This window comes from Salmo salar, chromosome ssa02, assembly GCF_905237065.1.
Source record: "Salmo salar chromosome ssa02, Ssal_v3.1, whole genome shotgun sequence".
NCBI classification, from domain to species: Eukaryota; Metazoa; Chordata; class Actinopteri; order Salmoniformes; family Salmonidae; genus Salmo; species Salmo salar.
The window spans coordinates 22072003-22093530 of record NC_059443.1 but is presented as its reverse complement, the minus strand read 5'-3'; the positions used below and the strand labels follow the sequence as shown (position 1 = coordinate 22093530).

The following is a 21528-nucleotide window of genomic DNA, read 5'->3' as shown; positions in this document are numbered from 1 at the left end:
CCAGGCTCCTACCTTTTTTTTTTTTAAGTATCTGTGACCAACCGATGCATATCTGTATTCCCAGTTATGTGAAATCCATAGATTAGGGCCTAATGATTTAATTTCAATTGACTGATTTCCATACATGAACTGTAAATAAAATATTTTAAAACTGTTGCATGTTGCGTTTATATTTTTGTTCCGTGTTCAAGGGAGCGAAAATAATGTAGAAAAACGAATGTCTCTCAAAATATAAAATTTAAATGATTCATCAAAGTGTGAATTAACAGTTACAAAGAACAACAAATACCAACCAAGCACCACACAACTCCGACTTTATTGGGGAGACGTTTCGTTCTCCTTCAACGACACTCACAGACGGTAGTTTTATTATAGGGAAATAAACGCCGCCAACCGGTACACGCACACAACTAAGCTTTGCTTGCAGTAAGTAGCTAGCTCAAACGGACAGTGTATGTTGGTTGCTGGCTTGTTGATTTTCGTGCTTCTGGTGACCCGACCAGCGTTCAATATAATTATCGAACGACCGTTTAAAAAAATATTTTTGTTTTGTTTCGAACGACCGTTTGAAAACTGATATTGTTGTTTTTTGTAAATTGATAACAAAACGTTGTCATCATTTCGATCGCTAACGTACCCCACTTTCCCAACTATGTTTAACCAAATACTGTTTAACCAAATATAGTAACGTTAGCTAGCTATCTTTACTTTATGTGATTTGCTCGACCACAACTTGTAATCAACGATATGCCTAGAAACGCCCGCAAAAAGGAAGATGTCAAACGAGTGAGAAAAGGGAAAGTTAACATACAATCAAAGGGAACAGTTACAGTAATCAACGGAGGACAAGAGAAAGTTAAACGTAAACGGCCAGTAAAACCACCGGTCAAGTCGAGCGTGAAGCAGCAAACGAAGCCAGTTAAAACCCCAGGTGGTCGGGGCCTTGGGAAAGCAGGGGCTAGGCGTTTGGGTCAGCTATTGAAGCGTGCAATCCAAGAGAAGAAGAATGTTACAGGAAACGAAAAAGTGCCTTTGCCAAGTGAGTGATCTAGTTAACTAATTTCTATAGCTTGTTCAATATTTGCTTGCTCATCATATTGTAGCAAAGTCGGGGCGGTTGCCCCCATTCCCAGGTAGCACAAACCCACCGAGTTTCTGTCTTTAACAAGCCTCTGGCCCGGTGTGGGCTAGAGGTGGATGCTAAACGTTACCTGGGAACCGGGGCCAGGATGGCATCTGTCAACTCCTAGCTGTTACACGAAGAGATCGGAACATTTTGACGAGGTCACTTGGTTTTGGGTCAAGGTTGCTACACTACCCCCATCCTTCAAAGAGCACATTCTTGTGCTTCACTACAGTTCCTTGCTGCGCCTGCACTCTTGATGACTGTCACCAGGGGATATCTCACTTCTAACATCAATGCAGCAAAGTCAGGGGGTAGTCACAAATTGGTCTTGAACACATGATCGCCAACCCAACACGCCAAGACATCCAAAGCTCTTAACCAGGTCGCTAGGTGTTGGGTTAAGGTCACTACAATATCTTCATGATTTTTAAAAAGCAATTTTGAAGTATGTGATGTTTACATTTACATTTAAGTCATTTAGCAGACGCTCTTATCCAGAGCGACTTACAAATTGGTGGATTCACCTTATGATATCCAGTGGAACAACCACTTTACAATAGTGCATCTAAATCTTTTAAGGGTGGGGGGTTAGAAGGATTACTTTATCCTATCCTAGGTATTCCTTAAAGAGGTGTTTATGTCAATTAAAATATTGAATAACTAATGAGTGTATCCCCATCTTCATCTCTATCTGTATCCAGCGACCCCAGTTCGCCTGTTCAAGTACCAGGCAGAGGCTGCATCTGCACCCAAAACCAACGATGCAAGGCGTGTGGCTACCCGGGTCTCCCAGCTCATCCTTCGGGTAGTCTCCCAGTGCAAGCACCGGGGTGGCATCTCCATGGTAGACCTCAAGCATGCCCTGGCTGCTGGTGGCTATGATGTCACCAAGAACAACACCCGTGTGAACTTAGCTGTGAAAGGCCTGGTGAGGAAGGAGACACTGGTGCAGACTACTGGAGTTGGTGCATCTGGGTCATTTAAACTCAACAAGGTAACTGTTTGATTAATACATTTTTGTCCATGGTGGTTTTTGTTTTAGCTCTTTGGCAGTTTGATTTTCCACTGGCTCATTTCAGCTGAGTAGGAAGCAAATTGCACCATGGTGCATAATTCATTGATAAAAGGAAGGTGCTCAAGTTGTCATTGTCATGCTCATTGTCAAACCACAACCAGTTATTTGGGAATTTTGAATTATGCAGATGTTTCTCTCTCATCTCCTTTTCTAAAAACTACAGAAACTGACGTATGAGAAGAGAGTTAAGACAAGAGCCATGAGAGACCGTGCAGCAGCCGAGAGGGCCAAGCAGAGAGAACGTGCAGCAGTCGAGAGGGCCAAGCAGAGAGAACGTGCAGCAGCTCAGAGGACCAAGCAGAAAAAAGGAATTTTGAAGCCAGCAGCAGAGAAAGGAAAGGCCTTGAAACCAACAGGAAAACACCAGAAACCAGTCTCAAAAGCTGTGAAACCAGCAGGAAAAACTCTGAAACCAGGAGCAAAAACAACTAGAAAAGCAGTGAAACCAGCAGGAAAAACTCTGAAACCAGGAGCAAAAACAACTAGAAAAGCAGTGAAACCAGCAGGAAAAACTCTGAAACCAGGAGCAAAAACAACTAGAAAAGCAGTGAAACCAGCAGGAAAAACTCTGAAACCAGGAGCAAAAACAACTAGAAAAGCAGTGAAACCAGCAGGAAAAACAGCTAAAACAGTTGTAGGAAAAGGTCAAAGGGAAATAGGAGATAGACCAAAACAAGTAGGCAAAAGCCACAAACCAGCAGGACAAGCATCAAAATCACCAGCCAAGGTCCAAAAAACAGGCTACAAAGCCCCTAAACCTGCAGGAAAGTCATTGAAAGCAGCCAATCAGAAAACCCGCAAAATGGTTGTAACCCCCAAAACAAAGCCACAGATATAGCGACCTGGGGTTGCTAAAAGACGTGCTTCCTTGTGGAAATGGACTGAGTATGGACTAAAAGAGTAATATGTCAGTAGTAGATTTGTCAAATTACCTTAGCCTTACAACAATATGATTGACAAAATATAACATTGTATTGGTTTTTATTACATTGTTACTCACAAATTACATGTACACTACCGTTCAAAGGTTTGGGGTCACATAGAAATGTCCTTGTTTAAAAAAAAAACAATTTTGTCCATTAAAAGAACATAAAATTGATCAGAAATGCAGTGTAGACATTGTTAATGTTGTAAATGACTATTGTAGCTGGAAAACGGCAGATTTTTATATGGAATATCTACATAGATGTACAGAGGCCCATTATCATCAATCATCACTCCTGTGTTCCAATGGCATGTTGTGTTAGCTAATCCAAGTTTATCATTTTAAAAGGCTAATTGATCATTAGAAACCCTTTTGCAATTATAATAGCACAGCTGAAAACTGTTCTCATTTAAAGAAGCAATAAAACTGGCCTTTAGACTAGTTGAGTATCTGGAGCATCAGCATTTGGGGGTTCGATTACAGGCTCAAAATGGCCAGAAACAAAGACCTTTCTTCTGAAACTTGTCAGTCTATTCATGTTCTGAGAAATGAAGGCTATTCCATGCGAGAAATTGCCAAGAAACTGAAGATCTCATACAACGCTGTGTACTAATCCCTTCACAGAACAGCACAAACTGGCTCTAACCAGAATAGAAAGAGTGGGAGATCCCGGTGCACAACTGAGCAAGAGGACAAGTACATTAGTGTCTAGTTTGAGAAACAGATGTCTCAAGTCCACAACTGGCAGCTTCATTAAATAGTACACACAAAACACCAGTCTCAACGTCAACAGTGAAGAGGCGACTCCGGGATGCTGGCCTTCTAGGCAGAGTTCCTCTGTCCAGTGTCTGTGTTCTTTTGCCCATCTTTTCTTTTTATTGGCCAGTCTGAGATATGGCTTTTTCTTTGCAAGTCTGCCTAGAAGTCCAGAATCCCGGAGTCGCCTCTTCACTGTTGACGTTGAGACTGGTGTTTTACGTGTACTATTTAATGAACCTGTCAGTTGAGGACTTGTGAGGCATCTGTTTCTCAAACTAAACACCAATGTTCTTGTCCTCTTGCTCAGTTGTGCACCGGGGCCCCCCACTCTTTCTATTCTGGTTAGGGCCAGTTTGCACTGTTCCTTGAAGGGAGTAGTACACAGCGGTGTATGAGATCTTCAGTTTCTTGGCAATTTCTCATATGGAATAGCCTTCATTTCTCAGAAGAATAGACTGACGAGTTTCAGAACAAAGTTCTTTGTTTCTGGCCATTTTGAGCCTGCTCCAAATCCTCAACTAGTCTAAAGGCCAGTTTTATTGATTCTTTAAATCAGAACAGTTTTCAGCTGTGCTAACATAGTTACAAAAGGGTTTTCTAATGATAAATTAGCCTTTTAAAAAAAACTTGGATTAGCTAACACAATGTGCCATTGGAACATGAGTTATGGTTGCTAATAATGGGCCTCTGTACACCTATGTAGATATTTCATAAAATATCTGCCGTTTACAGATACAATAGTAATTTACAACATCTACACTGTATTTCTGATCAATTTGATGTTATTTAATGGACAAATCATTTGCTTTTCTTTCAAAAACAAGGACATTTCTAAGTGACCCCAAAGTTTTGAACAGTAGTGTATATTGAGTGATTATTTGACCAGTATTACATGAAAACATGATTTTTGTCCCCATCATGAGTTAAATTGTTTTGTTCTCTACTCTCCTACAGTTTCTTTGACAAGGAACAACAGAAACCAGAAGACAAACTATACAGATTATTTCCACTGTATAACCATGAGAACAATGATGCACTGGATACATTTTTTTTTTTAAGTAGGAAGACCATATTCGGTGCCAAGTCCTTACAGATGGTGTATTCAAAACAGTATTCATTTCTTATTGAAACTCTGCCTTAATTGAGACATGTAAAATACCATATTTTACACACAATACATACACCCATAGTATCGTACAAATCCACAGGAGGTAATTGGTGAAATGGACCGTTTCTGTACAATGTTCCTTGACTGAACGTGACTGTCCGATCCATTTCTAGTCCCTGTAAGACAATGTTCACGTTCACAACCGTTTTAGCTGGAGCAGCAGTGCGCTGTCAACTTCATCACAACACACCCCAGACCTCCTCAAAGGCAGAGCACATCTTGGCACATGTGAGGGCAGCAGAGAGAGGGTAGTTACTGATGGACACAGTCTTCTCTGTGTAGTCCACATTCACCTAAGACAGGAGAGGACAAGCAGAGCTCAAACCAATGCATAATCAATCAAATGTATTTATAAAGCCATTCTTACATCAGCTGATGTCACAAAGTGCTGTACAGAAACCCAGCCTAAAACCCCAAAATAGCAAGCAATGCAGGTGTAGAAGCACGGTGGCTAGGAAAAAGTCCCTAGAAAGGCACCTAGAGAGGGGTGGCCAGTCCTCTTCTGGCTGTGCCGGGTGGAGATTATAACAGAACATGGCCAAAATGTTCAAATGTTCATAGATGACCAGCAGGGTCAAATAATAATAATTACAGTGGTTGCCGAGGGTGCAACAGGTCAGCACCTCAGGAGTAAATGTCAGTTGGCTTTTCATAGCCGATCATTCAGAGTATCTCTACCACTCCTGCTGTCTGTAGAGAGTTGAAAACAGCAGGTCTGGGACAGATAGCACGTCCGGTGAACAGGTCAGGGTTCCAGCAGGTCTGTGACAGGTAGCATGTCCGGTGGACAGGTCAGGGTTCCAGCAGGTCTGGGACAGGTAGCACGTCTGGTGAACAGGTCAGGGTTCCAGCAGGTCTGGGCCAGATAGCACGTCCGGTGGACAGGTCAGGGTTCCAGCAGGTCTGGGCCAGATAGCACGTCCGGTGGACAGGTCAGGGTTCCACCAGGTCTGGGCCAGATAGCACGTCCAGTGAACAGGTCAGGGTTCCAGCAGGTCAGGGGTCCACCAGGTCTGGGCCAGATAGCACGTCCAGTGGACGGACAGGTCAGGGTTCCAGCAGGTCTGGGCCAGATAGCACGTCCGGTGGACAGGTCAGGGTTCCAGCAGGTCTGGGCCAGATAGCACGTCCGGTGAACAGGTCAGGGTTCCAGCAGGTCTGGGACAGATAGCACGTCCGGTGGACAGGTCAGGGTTCCAGCAGGTCTGGGACAGATAGCACGTCCGGTGGACAGGTCAGGGTTCCAGCAGGTCTGGGACAGATAGCACGTCCAGTGAACAGGTCAGGGTTCCAGCAGGTCAGGGTTCCACCAGGTCTGGGCCAGATAGCACGTCCAGTGGACGGACAGGTCAGGGTTCCAGCAGGTCTGGGCCAGATAGCACGTCCGGTGGACAGGTCAGGGTTCCAGCAGGTCTGGGCCAGATAGCACGTCCGGTGAACAGGTCAGGGTTCCAGCAGGTCTGGGACAGGTAGCACGTCCGGTGAACAGGTCAGGGTTCCAGCAGGTCTGGGACAGGTCAGGGTTCCAGCAGGTCTGGGCCAGATAGCACGTCCGGTGGACAGGTCAGGGTTCCAGCAGGTCTGGGACAGATAGCACGTCCGATGAACAGGTCAGGGTTCCATAGCCGCAGGCAGAACAGTTCAAACTGGAGCAGCAGCACTTAATCATTTACCAAATTCCAGCTCCTTTTTTAATTGGTAGAGAATAAAATCAACCCCCAACATCTACATTTCTAACACACACACTACCTACATCAACAGTACCTGAATCAGCTTCTGCCCCAGAGAAGTAGGATGAAGATGCCCCTTAACACTGATCTAAGGTCTGTAATGAGGGAGGGTAAGTGAAGCTGATCCTGGATCGGTGCACACGGGCCGTTACCCTAGAGCCTTAAGCAAAACTCACCGCTCCGTGTGCAAACGCTCCGACCACCACAGCGGCGGGCCCCTCCTCTGGTACCACGGTGCGGGCGCCCACTGCCTCCCCAGAGGAGAAGGAGGTACAAATACGGGGGCAGCCAGGGGGCAGGTGGTCTGATACAGGGTTCTTGATGAGCTTCAGCAGGCGCTGGGGGCCGTCAGCCGCCCTCACACTCAGCTTGTGCAGGAGCTGGACTAGGAGGAGACAGAGAAATACAAGTGGGATGAAATGAGAGAGGGAGATATACAGTACAATAGAGGGGTAGGAGAGAAGGATGGTAGGAGAGTGAAGGTATTTAGAGAATTTCAGCAGAACATAGCAGGCTTACCCATGAGGCCACAGAAGCGGTTGAATGTTCGGGGGATGCGTGTCTGTGGGTTGATCTCAATCAAGGCGTTCCTCTCTGTGTGGATGTAAACCTGCAGGAGACCTGCCCTGTTCAATGGACTGTCCATCAGCATCAACAAACACTGGGGAACAATTACAGGATATGGCTGGGTTAGAGGAGCGAAGGAGATTGACCCTGGAATACCAGTCATCTAAGTGAAAATGACAGCTTACCTGATGTGTAATGTCAGGTCGAATCTTCCCAGGGTCCCGTCCACTTTTGATGATCATGCCCTTGTGTTGGTCACAGTTCAGCAGTTCAAATGTCTTGCCAACCTGAGGGGAAAGAGTAGAACATGATTGACATCCTTCATTGATTATGGTGCAACTTCCATGCCCACTATTTAGAACAGGGTTTTCCAAACTCGGTCCTGGGGGCACGTTTTGGTTTTTGCCCTAACTAAAGCTTGATGATGAGTTGGTTATTTAAAATCAGCTGTGTAGTGCTAGGGCAAAAACCAAAACGTGTACCCAGGGCCCCAGGAGCGAGTTTGGGAAACCCTGCTTTAGGACATGCATCAGTGGGCCTGCAGGCAGGAGCCAACTAATAACAAATTGTTTCATTCATAGTCACAAAACACAGTTATCGTGCAGAATGCAATATTCATTTCACAAATCTACCAGGCAAGTCTGGTTGAACAGGAAGCTATCTAAATTGTTTATATCCAATAACGCAGGAAGTCAGAGACGCAGCTAGCGGTAACGTTAGTTTGCCAACACAGCAGTTGGATGGCGGAGGTGAATAGCAAAATACTCGTCTTTACCTTCACTGTTTCCAGCGTTGCCCCCTCTAAAATAACTACTAGTCGCCTTTCCGCCATGCGATCGTGCAGGCTACGCATATGTTTTGCTGGTTTGGGTTCATATTCGTCTAAATGCTCAAGACCACGCTTGTCACCACAGTGGGCTTCCATGTTGCTTCCGGATGGTAGTCGCCGGAATAACGCGTCATACTGATAGAGTTTTGCTAAGGTTCTACCCCTCATTTGAATAACTAGGCAGCAGGCGGCCGTCTATGGCGGCAGGTTGACGAAGACTGCATTTTCTGAGGTAACTGACCAAGACGTACCTCCAACAACAGATAAAAGCTCACATAATTATGCCGAAAATCAATGACAGTTTATCTAAACCAGTGGCATATGGGCTTTTTAGGTGAGCTCTGATGCCGCCCTGTGATAAGCAGTGCCCACTTTGTCAAAAGGCAGGGACGCAAAAATATTTATCATGTCCATTCCCAGCCGCCTCTCAAGGGTGCTGTTGGAGAGACATATAGCTGCAGCGCTCCACCAACATTCCGCCAAAACATGAATCTAACATAAATCAGGTAGATATAGCATATGGTAGAAAGAGTATGTGGCCTTTTCTATAGCTTTCAGGCCGGAGATAAAATGTATGACAATGTAATTAGAAGGAAACTTTTTACATAAGGTTACTCCGATCAAATAGCCTAACCTAAATAGCGCCCAACCAATAGTCCTACCCGCTTGCCTGTCCACAGTTTTGACCTAGCTATTAGAAACATGTTGTATAACAAACAAATGTTACATGTATACGTTATTACTCCATAAGAAATACAACTCCCTTCACATAAAAAAATCTACTTTATTTTGTAGAATTATCAGCCTTATATCTATGACCGCACCTCTCTGATTCAGAGGGATTGGGTTAAATGCGCAAGACACATTTCAGTTGAATGCATTCAGTTGTAAAACTGACTAGGTATACCCCTTTCCCTATTTATTTACATCCACACACTTCATACACACTTTTTCAACACTGTTTGTGTCTTTGGCACCATCTAAACTGGCAGACACACTCTCCCCTACAGTTAACAAAGGTAAGCAGACCAGAACCTACAAACGTAACTAATAGTATCCTTATGGATAACAAGGTGCTTGTTACATACTGCAGTTTTAAATAAACCACAGACAATATGCATAGTTTTATTTCAGAACCCAGAAACAAATCTCCCATGCACAGGATGTCACAAGAGACTGGATGGATATGCCTAATGAATAATCAACTATCCTGTCAGTTGCATTTGGATTTAGTGTTCTGTGCTATTGCCTTCTTAAAGATCTGACCCTTTTTTTTTCTCCAATTTTTTTCCTAAAATGACATACCCAAATCTAACTGCCTGTAGCTCAGGACCTGAAGCAAGGATATGCATATTCTTCATACCATTTGAAAGGAAACACTTTGAAGTTTGTGGAAATGTTCAATTAATGTAGGAGAATATAACACATTATATCTGGTAAAAGATAATACAAAGAAAAAAACATGACTTTTTTTGTACCATTATCTTTCAAATGCAAGAGAAAGGCCATAATGTATTATTCCAGCCCAGGCTCAATTTTGATTTTGGCCACTAGATGGCAGCAGTGTATGTGCAAAGTTTTAGACTGATCCAATGAACCATTATATATCTGTTCAAAATGTTGTTTCAAGACTGTCCAAATGTGCCTAATTGGTTTATTAATACATTTTCAAGTTTATAATTGTGCACTCTTCTCAAACAATAGTATGGTATTCTTTCACTGTAATAGCTACTGTAAATTGGACAGCGCAGTTAGATTAACAAGAATTTAAGCTTTCTGCCCATATCAGATATGTTTATGTCCTGGGATTTTTTGTTGTTGTGACTTACAACCTCATGCTAATCACATTAGCCTACATTAGCTCAACCGTCCCGCGGGGGGGACACTGATCCGTTAAAATCACAGTCTTCTGTGTTCATCAATGGCTCTGCATTTTTTGTTCGGTAGGAGATGTTACTGTAGATCTGTAGGTCAGCATGTCCCTAAGAGGTGCTGCTGGGGTTTGTTGGGGCAGGAGAGGGTCGTAGGGCAGAGGTCAGAGTACCCACAGATGACAGTAACCAGAAAGGAAGGTTCAAAGGGCATGAACTCATGGTACGGGTCAGAGTCGCAGTTGATCTGAAAGAAGATAATATCAATACAATTATAGGAAGGAAAACATCCATTAGTAGGACCTTCATATCCATGGTAAAGGGAACCTTTTAGACATCTGCAATTATTGTTCTTCTACTGTTCTGTTATTCTTACCTGAGTGAATGAAGTAAGGAACAGATGAGTGTGAGAGAGGCCTGAGAGAGAGGAGTCCCCAGGATACTTCTTCAAACTCTGATTGTAAGCCTGAGACACAGAGAGTAAAGGATAAAGAGGGAGAAATAAGTAGATAAAGCTTTGACAAACACAGTATGCCTCTGATATCAATCAAAACATAGTATGCCTCTGATATCAATCAAAACATAGTATGCCTCTGATATCAACCAAAACATAGTATGCCTCTGATATCAACCAAAACATAGTATGCCTCTGATACCAACCAAAACATAGTATGCCCCTGACACCAACCAAAACATAGTATGCCTCAGATACCAACCAAAACATAGTATGCCTCTGATACCAACCAAAACATAGTATGCCTCTGATACCAACCAAAACATAGTATGCCTCTGATACTAACCAAAACATAGTATGCCTCTGATACTAACCAAAACACAGTATGCCTCTGATACCAACCAAAACATAGTATGCCTCTGATACTAACCAAAACATAGTATGCCTCTGATACCAACCAAAACATAGTATGCCTCTGATACCAACCAAAACATAGTATGCCTCTGATACCAACCAAAACATAGTATGCCCCTGACACCAACCAAAACATAGTATGCCTCTGATACTAACCAAAACATAGTATGCCTCTGATATCAATCAAAACATAGTATGCCTCTGATATCAACCAAAACATAGTATGCCTCTGATACCAACCAAAACATAGTATGCCCCTGATACTAACCAAAACATAGTATGCCTCTGATACCAACCAAAACATAGTATGCCTCTGATATCAACCAAAACATAGTATGCCTCTGACACCAACCAAAACATAGTATGCCTCTGATACTAACCAAAACATAGTATGCCTCTGATACTAACCAAAACATAGTATGCCTCTGATACTAACCAAAACATAGTATGCCTCTGATACTAACCAAAACATAGTATGCCTCTGATACCAACCAAAACATAGTATGCCTCTGATACTAACCAAAACATAGTATGCCTCTGATACTAACCAAAACATAGTATGCCTCTGATACCAACCAAAACATAGTATGCCTCTAATACTAACCAAAACATAGTATGCCTCTGATACCAACCAAAACATAGTATGCCTCTGATACTAACCAAAACATAGTATGCCTCTGATACTAACCAAAACATAGTATGCCTCTGATACTAACCAAAACATAGTATGCCTCTGATACCAACCAAAACATAGTATGCCTATGATACTAACCTAAACATAGTATGCCTCTGATACTAACCAAAACACAGTATGCCTCTGATACCAACCAAAACATAGTATGCCTCTGATACTAACCAAAACATAGTATGCCTCTGATACTAACCAAAACATAGTATGCCTCTGATACCAACCAAAACATAGTATGCCTCTGACACCAACTAAAACATAGTATGCCTCTGATACCAACCAAAACATAGTATGCCTCTGATACCAACCAAAACATAGTATGCATCTGATACCAACCAAAACATAGAATGCCTCTGATACCAACCAAAACATAGTATGCCTCTGATACTAACCAAAACATAGTATGCCTCTGATACTAACCAAAACATAGTATGCCTCTGATACCAACCAAAACACAGTATGCCTCTGATACTAACCAAAACACAGTATGCCTCTGATACCAACCAAAACATAGTATGCCTCTGATACTAACCAAAACATAGTATGCCTCTGACACCAACCAAAACATAGTATGCCTCTGATACCAACCAAAACATAGTATGCCTCTGATACTAACCAAAACATAGTATGCCTCTGACACCAACCAAAACATAGTATGCCTCTGATACTAACCAAAACATAGTATGCCTCTGATACTAACCAATACATAGTATGCCTCTGATACCAACCAAAACATAGTATGCCTCTGATACCAACCAAAACATAGTATGCATCTGATACTAACCAAAACATAGAATGCCTCTGATACCAACCAAAACATAGTATGCCTCTGATACTAACCAAAACATAGTATGCCTCTGATACTAACCAAAACATAGTATGCCTCTGATACCAACCAAAACACAGTATGCCTCTGATACTAACCAAAACACAGTATGCCTCTGATACCAACCAAAACATAGTATGCCTCTGATACTAACCAAAACATAGTATGCCTCTGACACCAACCAAAACATAGTATGCCTCTGATACCAACCAAAACATAGTATGCCTCTGATACTAACCAAAACATAGTATGCCTCTGACACCAACCAAAACATAGTATGCCTCTGATACTAACCAAAACATAGTATGCCTCTGATACTAACCAAAACATAGTATGCCTCTGATACCAACCAAAACATAGTATGCCTCTGATACCAACCAAAACATAGTATGCCTCTGATACTAACCAAAACACAGTATGCCTCTGATACCAACCAAAACATAGTATGCCTCTGATACTAACCAAAACATAGTATGCCTCTGACACCAACCAAAACATAGTATGCCTCTGATACCAACCAAAACATAGTATGCCTCTGATACTAACCAAAACATAGTATGCCTCTGACACCAACCAAAACATAGTATGCCTCTGATACTAACCAAAACATAGTATGCCTCTGATACTAACCAAAACATAGTATGCCTCTGATACCAACCAAAACATAGTATGCCTATGATACTAACCAAAACATAGTATGCCTCTGATACTAACCAAAACACAGTATGCCTCTGATACCAACCAAAACATAGTATGCCTCTGATACTAACCAAAATATAGTATGCCTCTGATACTAACCAAAACATAGTATGCCTCTGATACCAACCAAAACATAGTATGCCTCTGACACCAACCAAAACATAGTATGCCTCTGATACCAACCAAAACATAGTATGCATCTGATACCAACCAAAACATAGAATGCCTCTGATACCAACCAAAACATAGTATGCCTCTGATACTAACCAAAACATAGTATGCCTCTGAACTAACCAAAACATAGTATGCCTCTGATACCAACCAAAACATAGTATGCCTCTTATACCAACCAAAACATAGTATGCCTCTGATACCAACCAAAACATTGTATGTCTCTGATACTAACCAAAACATAGTATGCCTCTGATACCAACCAAAACATAGTATGTCTCTGATACTAACCAAAACATAGTATGCCTCTGATACCAACCAAAACATAGTATGCCTCTGATACTAACCAAAACACAGTATGCCTCTGATACCAACCAAAACATAGTATGCCTCTGATACTAACCAAAACATAGTATGCCTCTGACACCAACCAAAACATAGTATGCCTCTGATACCAACCAAAACATAGTATGCCTCTGACACTAACCAAAACATAGTATGCCTCTGATACCAACCAAAACATAGAATGCCTCTGACACCAACCAAAACATAGAATGCCTCTGATATCAACCAAAACAACTAAGATGCTGAAATTGAAATAGCCTAGATACCCTGGAATAGATTTGGAATCCCAAAAACTGACCTGTAGTGCAATCTGCAGAGCAGAGTACTGCACCCACATCTCCTGCTGCTGTGCCGGTGACAGCGAGAACGCCTCCTCTCTCCCTGGTCCCTCTGTCATACTCAGGTACTGGTACCGCACACACTCTGCTATGGACCTGGGAGACATACTCTGAGAATGGACTAAAGCACAGGGTGAACAGTCAGGGCACACACACTCTGCAATGGACCTGGGAGACACACTCTGAGAATGGATTAAAGCACAGGGTAAACAGTCAGGGCACACACATGCATCATGTATAAACCTACACACACCTATACACACACATGCATACACACATAAATAAACATGTGCAAAATGCAAACTCTGACATCATTGAATTAACTGCATTACAATCATAGAGTAATTCATTGAGACTATTTGCCTTACTGTTGGGTAGAAGGAGATGGAGAATATCTTTGGCCATCAGAGACCCCAAAACCCCGAAGTTGACGGCCCTGACACAAAAACATGCAAATACTCAACAAAACACTCTGAGGAATGAGATTCTTTATCTCAATAAGACTACTTGGTTATTCATTGTTTATTATGTGATAGTAAACATATGACTTTGGGTTACCTGGGATAGGTAGGGTGGAAGAGAGGCTGGACAAACATCCCCATGGGAAAGACTAGCTCATTGCCGGAGAGAAATGGAGTGATGGACCAACTGGAGGAGAATATGGAGAGACAGAGAGATAGAGAGAGAGGGCGAGAAAGAGAGAATCCTCAATTCTCATATTCACATATTAATAACACATATCTACCCAAACCAAATCACATAGACTTTTAATGACAACTGGGCTCTCACATATCATCTCCTTCAGTCTGGGAAAAGAGTTTGCTTGATCTCTGGCGCTGGAGGGAGAGAGACTGGATGTAGTTGGAGAAATACTTGTGTTCGTCAATTGTCACCTATTAATTAAATAAATGGGGGAAAATTAACTACCAGTACGTATATAGTACAATGTATTATCATCACTGGTAATATGATTAATTAGTGATATTGATTAAGAAATCCTATATATTATTGGCAATGTAGACTAGTTCCACTACAATAAAATACTCTACTTTTGAATACAGTTGGTTGAGTTCAGCTTCACTGAAAATGTTTTTAGTTGAAAGTCTTGGAGTTAGAGACTGAATCTGGGAAAACACAGATTGTACATTTCAAGTGGACAATGAATACACAGTTGTTTTTAAATAAGAGTCCCAGTAAATGACATCCACCGTTGACCTTTTACCTTATTCAAAACAGACATGCGAGACTCCTCATCTCTCCACCTGAGATCAGGTAGTTTGGACTTGATGGAGGAATAGACATTCTGAATCAGCTCATCTGCCTAGAGGAAACAGATAATACCATTTCAACACACTTATAATGTAATATCCCATTTATGAAGTAGTTATCTTGTATTTTGTTGCTAAAAATAATATTTCTTGAAGTTTTTCACATTTGAAAATCATAAATACTGTAGTTCACATAAATACAATTCATCAATACATTTGAGTTCATAATTACATAACATGATTTACAGATGTAATAGTCTATGGGAGTTTTTGGAGCCATCTTATTTATTTTAGTTACGTTTTGATTTAAAAAAAATCTAAATTGTGTTCGATCAAAACGTTTTTTTTTATAGTCATAATGCATCTTGTCTTCCAAATTTTACTGTTCACCTTAATTCTGTAGTAATGTCAATGCATATTATTGTCCACAATAATTCTTTAGTAATGTCATCAATGTGAGTATTGAAGACACCGCGAAAGACTTATACATACATCAAAAAATATACTTCTCATCAGATCCCATATTTCTTTAGTTCTGTAGCAGTTCAGAGGGGTTGGATTAAATGCGGAAGACACATTTCAGTTGAATACATTCAGTTGGACAACTGACTAGGTATCCCCCTTTCCCTTTCACTAAAAGGTGTTCTAAACTCTCTTCCTCATGACAATTAGGCATAGGACACAATTCACTTTTTCTATTTATATTTTGTTGCTGCAATAGCAGCACACACATTTCACACACTACATCCTCTTCTGTCTTTGCTTTCTCTATGCACACACACACACACACACACACACACACACACACACACACACACACACACACCAGTGCCTCTCACCTCTGTGTATGCGGTGGTCTCTCTCAGTAGGTGTGTTAGTACCGTGTCAAACCCTTTCTCAGTCTGCAGAACGCACTGCTTCCAGCGAGGGACATCCTGAGAGAGGCAAGCAGCAATGAACTACAAGTCCCAGACAATATATTCACTCCAAGCCAGTGTTATTCAACTACAAGAGCAAGCTGGGAAATGTAGTCCATATTCAGTTACCTCCTCTGTAGTCCCCAGAGCTAAGGAGAAATTCCTCTCTGTCTGAGTGAACCTGGAGTCCAGCGCGGGTATGACAGTGTGGAGGAGACTGAGGACCATGAAGGTGTGAAGAGGGCCACTAAACAGAGAGGTGGACAGGCACCAGACAAATGTGTACTGATTACTATACACCATGCTGTAAGTAACAGAGGTAGCTTGTGTGATGAGAAACCTTCATGAGAAACCTTCATGAGAAACCTTGTTATATTGGTTACTGTCTTTTGCATGACATTTTTGATTGATATAAAGTACCTGCCACTCAATTCATGCTTATTCAGCCATTTGCCGATGATGCGGGACATGTGGACTATGTAAGGGAGGTTGTGCAGGAGGACGTGATCCGATTGGCTAACAGGGTGGGGATGGAAGGTGGTCTGTAGACAGCTCAGCCAATCAATGGCAGGGGCCAGGGTCTGTTCACAAAATAAGAAAGATGGATTCTGTATAGGGAAATACAGGTACACATGCACAATAGCTCTATGAGTTAGTGAAGGTTAGGGTAAAGGGAGAGAGAACTAGAGACACACACTCACACATAAGTACATACACACACACCCGCACCTGTAGCTCTTTGATGGTGATGCGCTGGTACAGTAATCCCTGCTGCAGGCGATGCGGCAGAGGAGAGGCAGCTACAGCCAGTTCAGAGGACAGAGAGATGAACAGGCCGATATGGAGACTGGTGCTGCTGGAGGGAGAGCCCAACAGGGACAGCAACCTCTGATACGAGGCCAGGAACAGACGCAGGATCTGGGGTGAAAAGAGAGAAATAAAGAGCGGGAGCAAAGGGGATGAGAGACTTAATGCCAAATGTTTCCATCAACAGATAGATGATATACTGTAGAACAGAGATAGACTTAGTGTACCTGCGTGTTAGCTTTGGACTTCTGAGTCTTGCTGCTCCATTCAGTAGGTATCTGAAAATCCGGCTGATCAATCTATAGAAAAAGAGTTTATGCTATAAATGTATAGTGGATGGGGAAGTTACCCTTTATGTAAAGCTCCAGTGAAAAGCGCTGTATGAATATAATCCATTACTGTATATACTGTAGAACACCCATTAGGTATTTCACTGCCCCAGAACCCCAGTCTAACTGACCTGTATGTAACGCTTGTCTCCTTGAGTGTCGTTAGGATCCTTGCCCACATAAACACTAAAGAATGGGAAGGTACCATAGTCTCTCATCAGTAGAGACAGAGTGGAGTTGAAATCTGTCTGGTTCCACTGGCCTGATACAGCCCAGCCACCCAGCTAGAGAGGGGGGAGGGGTAGAGAGAGAGAGAGTGATAGAGAGCGAGAGAGGGAGGGGTGGAGGGGTAGAGAGAGAGTGATAGAGAGCGAGAGAGAGAGGAGAGGAGGGGTAGAGAGAGAGAGAGAGAGAGAGAGTGATAGAGAGCGTGAGAGAGAGGAGAGGAGGGGTGGAGGGGTAGAGAGAGAGAGAGAGAGAGAGAGAGAGGGGGAAAGAGTTTTTACCATAAGAGTAGATAAGGTGTAATCAGTCACCATACCCCACCAATCGATTCCAGGGATCTGACCTTGTGGACTAGCCTGAGGAAAGGTTCTGGCCCGGCGGTCTCTGTGGGGCCAGTGTCCATACAGGAACGGTAGAACATACAGGCCTTCTGCTTCGCTGAGTTACCCGGGCTGGAGCGGTCGTCAGCTTCTGACAGAGGAATATTATATCAAAGTTTCATTGTGAGGATAAAAGGTCCTGTTATGGAAACGGTTTCAGCAGTTCTATTTAAATGATTGTCCCAAAGAACTGGTACAAAATCTACAGAGGATAAACAGAGCAACATTTTTAGATTCTCACCCAAAATCTCCCTCATTGTCAGCAGTAGTGCAGTCTGTCTGTCTGGCATTCTGTCTGCTGTAGCCTTTTCTATTATGTCCGTGCCTGTCTCTCTCTCCTTCCTCCCTCTTTCTCTCTCTTTCTCTGCCTGTGCTGCCCTGCTCTTGTGGCCCTGTGGGTGTAGGGGGATGCCCTTGCCCCTCTGTCTCCCCCTGTTGGACAGAGACGCCCCTTCAGACCCACAGGGAAACAGGAAGTAGTCACAGGGCTGAGAGAAGGGGTCGACTGAGATGGAAAGACGGGCGGTCGCCCTCTGACAAGCCGGGGAGGTACATGGAGGAGAGGCTGGCGGTGTGCTCTCTGGTGGGCGGTGCTGCTGGGAGTAGTAGGCCAGGCCCAGTATGGAGGTGCAGAAGGAGGATGCCAGGAGGAAGAGAAGGAGTACGCGGTGACATGTCCACACCCAGGGCTTCACCTCCTCTTCAGACTGGGGCTGGGGCTCAGGGAGGGTATCAGGCTGGGGTAGTGGCTGGGGCTCAGGAAGGCTATCCGGCTGAGGCTGGGGTAGGGGCTGGGGCCAAGGCTGGGGAAGGGTATCAGGCTGGGGTAGGAGCTGGGGCTGGGGTAGGGTATCAGGCTGGGGAAGGGTATCAGGCTGGGGTAGGGGCTGGGGCCAAGGCTGGGGAAGGGTATCAGGCTGGGGTAGGAGCTGGGGCTCAGAAAGGCTATCCGGCTGAGGCTGGGGTAGGGGATGGGGACAAGGCTGGGGAAGGGTATCAGGCTGGGGTAGTGGCTGGGGCTCAGGAAGGCTATCCGGCTGGGGTAGGGGCTGAGGCCAAGGCTGGGGAAGGGTATCAGGCTGGGGTAGGGTCTGAGGCTGGGGTAGGGTATCAGGCTGGGGAAGGGTATCAGGCTGGGGAATGGTATCAGGCTGGGGTAGGGGCTGAGGCTGGGGTAGGGTATCAGGCTGGGGAAGGGTATCAGGCTGGGGAATGGTATCAGGCTGGGGTAGGGGCTGGGGCTCAGAGAGAGGGTGTAGTTGGGACTGGAGCTGAGGCTCAGAAAGGGTATTAGATGGGGGCTGCAGCTCACAGTCAATCTAAACAAAGTTGAATGATAGTCAATTTCATATCAGGATTATCATGATACACATTTCTGCATCATTTAAGACTAATTTGACACGACAGTCTCATAACCTATCTTGTCCTCTATATACATTTAATACTGCATTAAAAACAGGAAGACACTCCTCTATACAACTTGAAATGTATAGTATGAGGCGCAGGAAAATTGAGAGCTTGCTCCAACATCCCCCCCCCCAAAAAAAACCTGACGCAATAAGTAGAAAGTGTTGAGCCTGTGGCAGGCCAACATTGATTTGAAATCACCTAGGATCAGCATAAACTTCATAATAACATTTCATGAAATAATTAAAAGTCCTTCTGCAGGTTTTACCTGAGGCTCTGCTGGGGTTTCTGCCATACTCTGTTGTGTCTTGTTCTGTCTGTCTGGGTTTAGCTTGTTGCAGCATCTGATGTTTCTCCCTCACACGTGGCCTCCAGACCTCTATCTCTCCCTCCATCAGCCAGCTGTCATCTCAGCTCTCTATCTTCTTTCATCACCCACTTCTCTCCTCCTCCTCCGACGTTCTGAAATAACAGAGTTGACCTGGCAGCCTACCTCTCTCTCTCTGCTACATTATTAGGTGGCACTGTGGATCCATTTAGACTGTGACATGCACGTGGGTGTGTTTGATGTGTAGGAGGAATCCTCTTCAAACCACAACTCTAAAATGACTGAGTTTTAACTCAAACGTCATTCAAATGTAATTCATGAGAACATAATGTCCCTAAGCAATAGGTCGGTACAGAGCCAATAAAATCAGCCCAACTCTGAAACACAGAAAAAGTCTAAACGTTAAGAGGACACATTGTTACCCTGCATTGAGAGGACCAACATGTTCTCAAATGCAAAAACAATGCACACACAGCCGTCTACCCGCGTCACTATCAGTGCAGCAGAGGGTCTGGTATGAATTGATAGAGAGAGCGAGGGTGTTCTAGAGGTCATCTGGCAATGGAACACGTCACTGATAGCATAGTGGAGGACACGTCATAAGGCCGCTGGGCCAGACGGATTACCAGGACGTGTACTCCGAGCATGCGCTGACCAACTGGCAAAAATCTTCACTGTCATTTTCAACCTCTCCCTGTCAGAGTCTGTAATACCAACATGTTTCAAGCAGACCACCATAGTCCCTGTGCCCAAGAACACTAAGGTAACCTGCCTAAATGACTACCGACCCTGAGCACTCTGTAGCCATGAAATGCTTTGGAAGGCTGGTAATGGCTCACATCAACACCGCTATCCCAGAAACCCTAGACCCACTCCAATTTGCATACCGCACCAACAGATCCACAGATGATGCAATCTCTACTGCACTCCACACTGCCCTTTCCCACCTGGACAAAAGGAACACCTACATGAGAATGCTATTCACTGACTACAGCTCAGCGTTCAACACCATAGTGCCCTCAAAACTCATCACTAAGCTAAGGACCCTGGGACTAAACACCTCTCTGCAACTGGATCATAGACTTCCTGACGGGCTGCCCCCAGGTGGTAATGGTAGGTAACAACACATCCGCCACACTGATCATCAACATGGGGGCCCCTCAGGGGTGCGTGCTCAGTCCCCTCCTGTATTTCCTGTTCACTCATGACTGCATGGCCAGGCCCGACTCCAGCACCATCATTAAGTTTGCTGATGACACAACAGTGGCAGGCCTGATCACTGACAACGATGAGACAGCCTATAGGGAGGAGGTCAAAGGCCTGACCATGTGGTGCAAGAACAACAACCTCTCCCTCAATGTGATCAAGACAAAGGAGATGATTGTGGACTACAGGAAATAGAGGATCGAGCACGCCCCCATTCTCATCGACGGGACTGTAGTGGACGGGGCTGTTGGTGTCCACAACAACAAACTAACATGGTCCAAGCCCACCAAGACAGTCATAAAGAGGGCACGACATAACCTATTCCCCCTCAGAAGACTGAAAATATTTGGCATGGGTCAGATCCTCAAAAGATTTTACAGCTGCACCATCGAGAGCATCACTGCCTGGTATGGCAACTGCTCGGCCTCCGACCGCAAGGCACTACAGAGGGTAGTGCATACGGCCCAGTACATCACCGGGGCCAAGCTTCCTGCCATCCAGGACCTCTATACCAGGCGGTGTCAGATGAAGGCCCTAAAAATCGTCAAAGACTCCAGACACCCCATAGTCATAGACTGTTCTCTTTGCTACCACAAGGCAAGCAGTACCGGAGCGCCAAGTCTAGGTCCAAGAGGCTTCTAAACAGCTTCTACTTTGCACCCCCCACGCTGCTACT

The 21528-nt window shown here is 44.0% G+C and overlaps 3 protein-coding genes across 10 annotated transcripts; 1 reads left to right on the top strand and 2 right to left on the bottom strand.

Annotated features, from left to right (window-relative positions):
- The first annotated feature begins 433 nt into the window (after window positions 1–433).
- On the top strand, window positions 434–3167 carry LOC106575912 (histone H1.5). Of its 2 annotated transcripts, XM_014152647.2 has the most exons (4): window positions 434–1039; window positions 1828–2120; window positions 2365–2599; window positions 2654–3167. In XM_014152647.2, exons 1-4 carry the CDS (start codon window positions 748–750, stop codon window positions 3037–3039), a joined length of 1206 nt encoding a protein of 401 aa, XP_014008122.2. In that variant the 5' UTR covers window positions 434–747; the 3' UTR covers window positions 3040–3167. The 2 variants fall into 2 exon arrangements, with proteins under 2 accessions (XP_014008122.2, XP_014008112.2); XM_014152637.2 differs by having other exon boundaries at window positions 438–1039; window positions 2365–3167.
- LOC106575899 (ribosomal RNA small subunit methyltransferase NEP1) lies at window positions 3166–8460 on the bottom strand. Of its 3 annotated transcripts, XR_006760237.1 has the most exons (6): window positions 8126–8430; window positions 7536–7637; window positions 7303–7444; window positions 6960–7168; window positions 4904–5346; window positions 3166–3557 (listed from the first exon to the last, which is right to left on the bottom strand). XR_006760237.1 is itself a non-coding variant. In XM_014152628.2 (5 exons), exons 1-5 carry the CDS (start codon window positions 8345–8347, stop codon window positions 5233–5235), a joined length of 789 nt encoding a protein of 262 aa, XP_014008103.2. In that variant the 5' UTR covers window positions 8348–8430; the 3' UTR covers window positions 4697–5232. The 3 variants fall into 3 exon arrangements, 2 of the variants coding, with proteins under 2 accessions (XP_014008103.2, XP_014008095.2); XM_014152628.2 differs by lacking the exon at window positions 3166–3557 and having other exon boundaries at window positions 4697–5346; XM_014152620.2 differs by lacking the exons at window positions 3166–3557; window positions 4904–5346 and adding an exon at window positions 6272–6634 and having other exon boundaries at window positions 8126–8460.
- A 483-nt stretch (window positions 8461–8943) lies between these two features.
- kel (Kell metallo-endopeptidase (Kell blood group)) lies at window positions 8944–20089 on the bottom strand. 5 transcript variants are annotated; one of them, XM_045700373.1, is made up of 17 exons: window positions 19587–20087; window positions 18153–19230; window positions 17875–17999; window positions 17438–17590; window positions 17205–17276; window positions 16894–17088; window positions 16591–16751; window positions 16300–16417; window positions 16093–16188; window positions 15208–15306; window positions 15035–15109; window positions 14775–14878; window positions 14544–14633; window positions 14354–14421; window positions 13946–14106; window positions 10427–10516; window positions 8944–10297 (listed from the first exon to the last, which is right to left on the bottom strand). In XM_045700373.1, the coding sequence occupies exons 1-17, from the start codon at window positions 19611–19613 to the stop codon at window positions 10151–10153; spliced, it is 2859 nt and encodes a 952-aa protein (XP_045556329.1). In that variant the 5' UTR covers window positions 19614–20087; the 3' UTR covers window positions 8944–10150. The 5 variants fall into 5 exon arrangements, with proteins under 5 accessions (XP_045556329.1, XP_045556324.1, XP_045556333.1 ...); XM_045700368.1 differs by having other exon boundaries at window positions 17875–18002; window positions 19587–20085; XM_045700377.1 differs by having other exon boundaries at window positions 16900–17088; window positions 17875–18002; window positions 19587–20082.
- Window positions 20090–21528: the final 1439 nt, after the last annotated feature.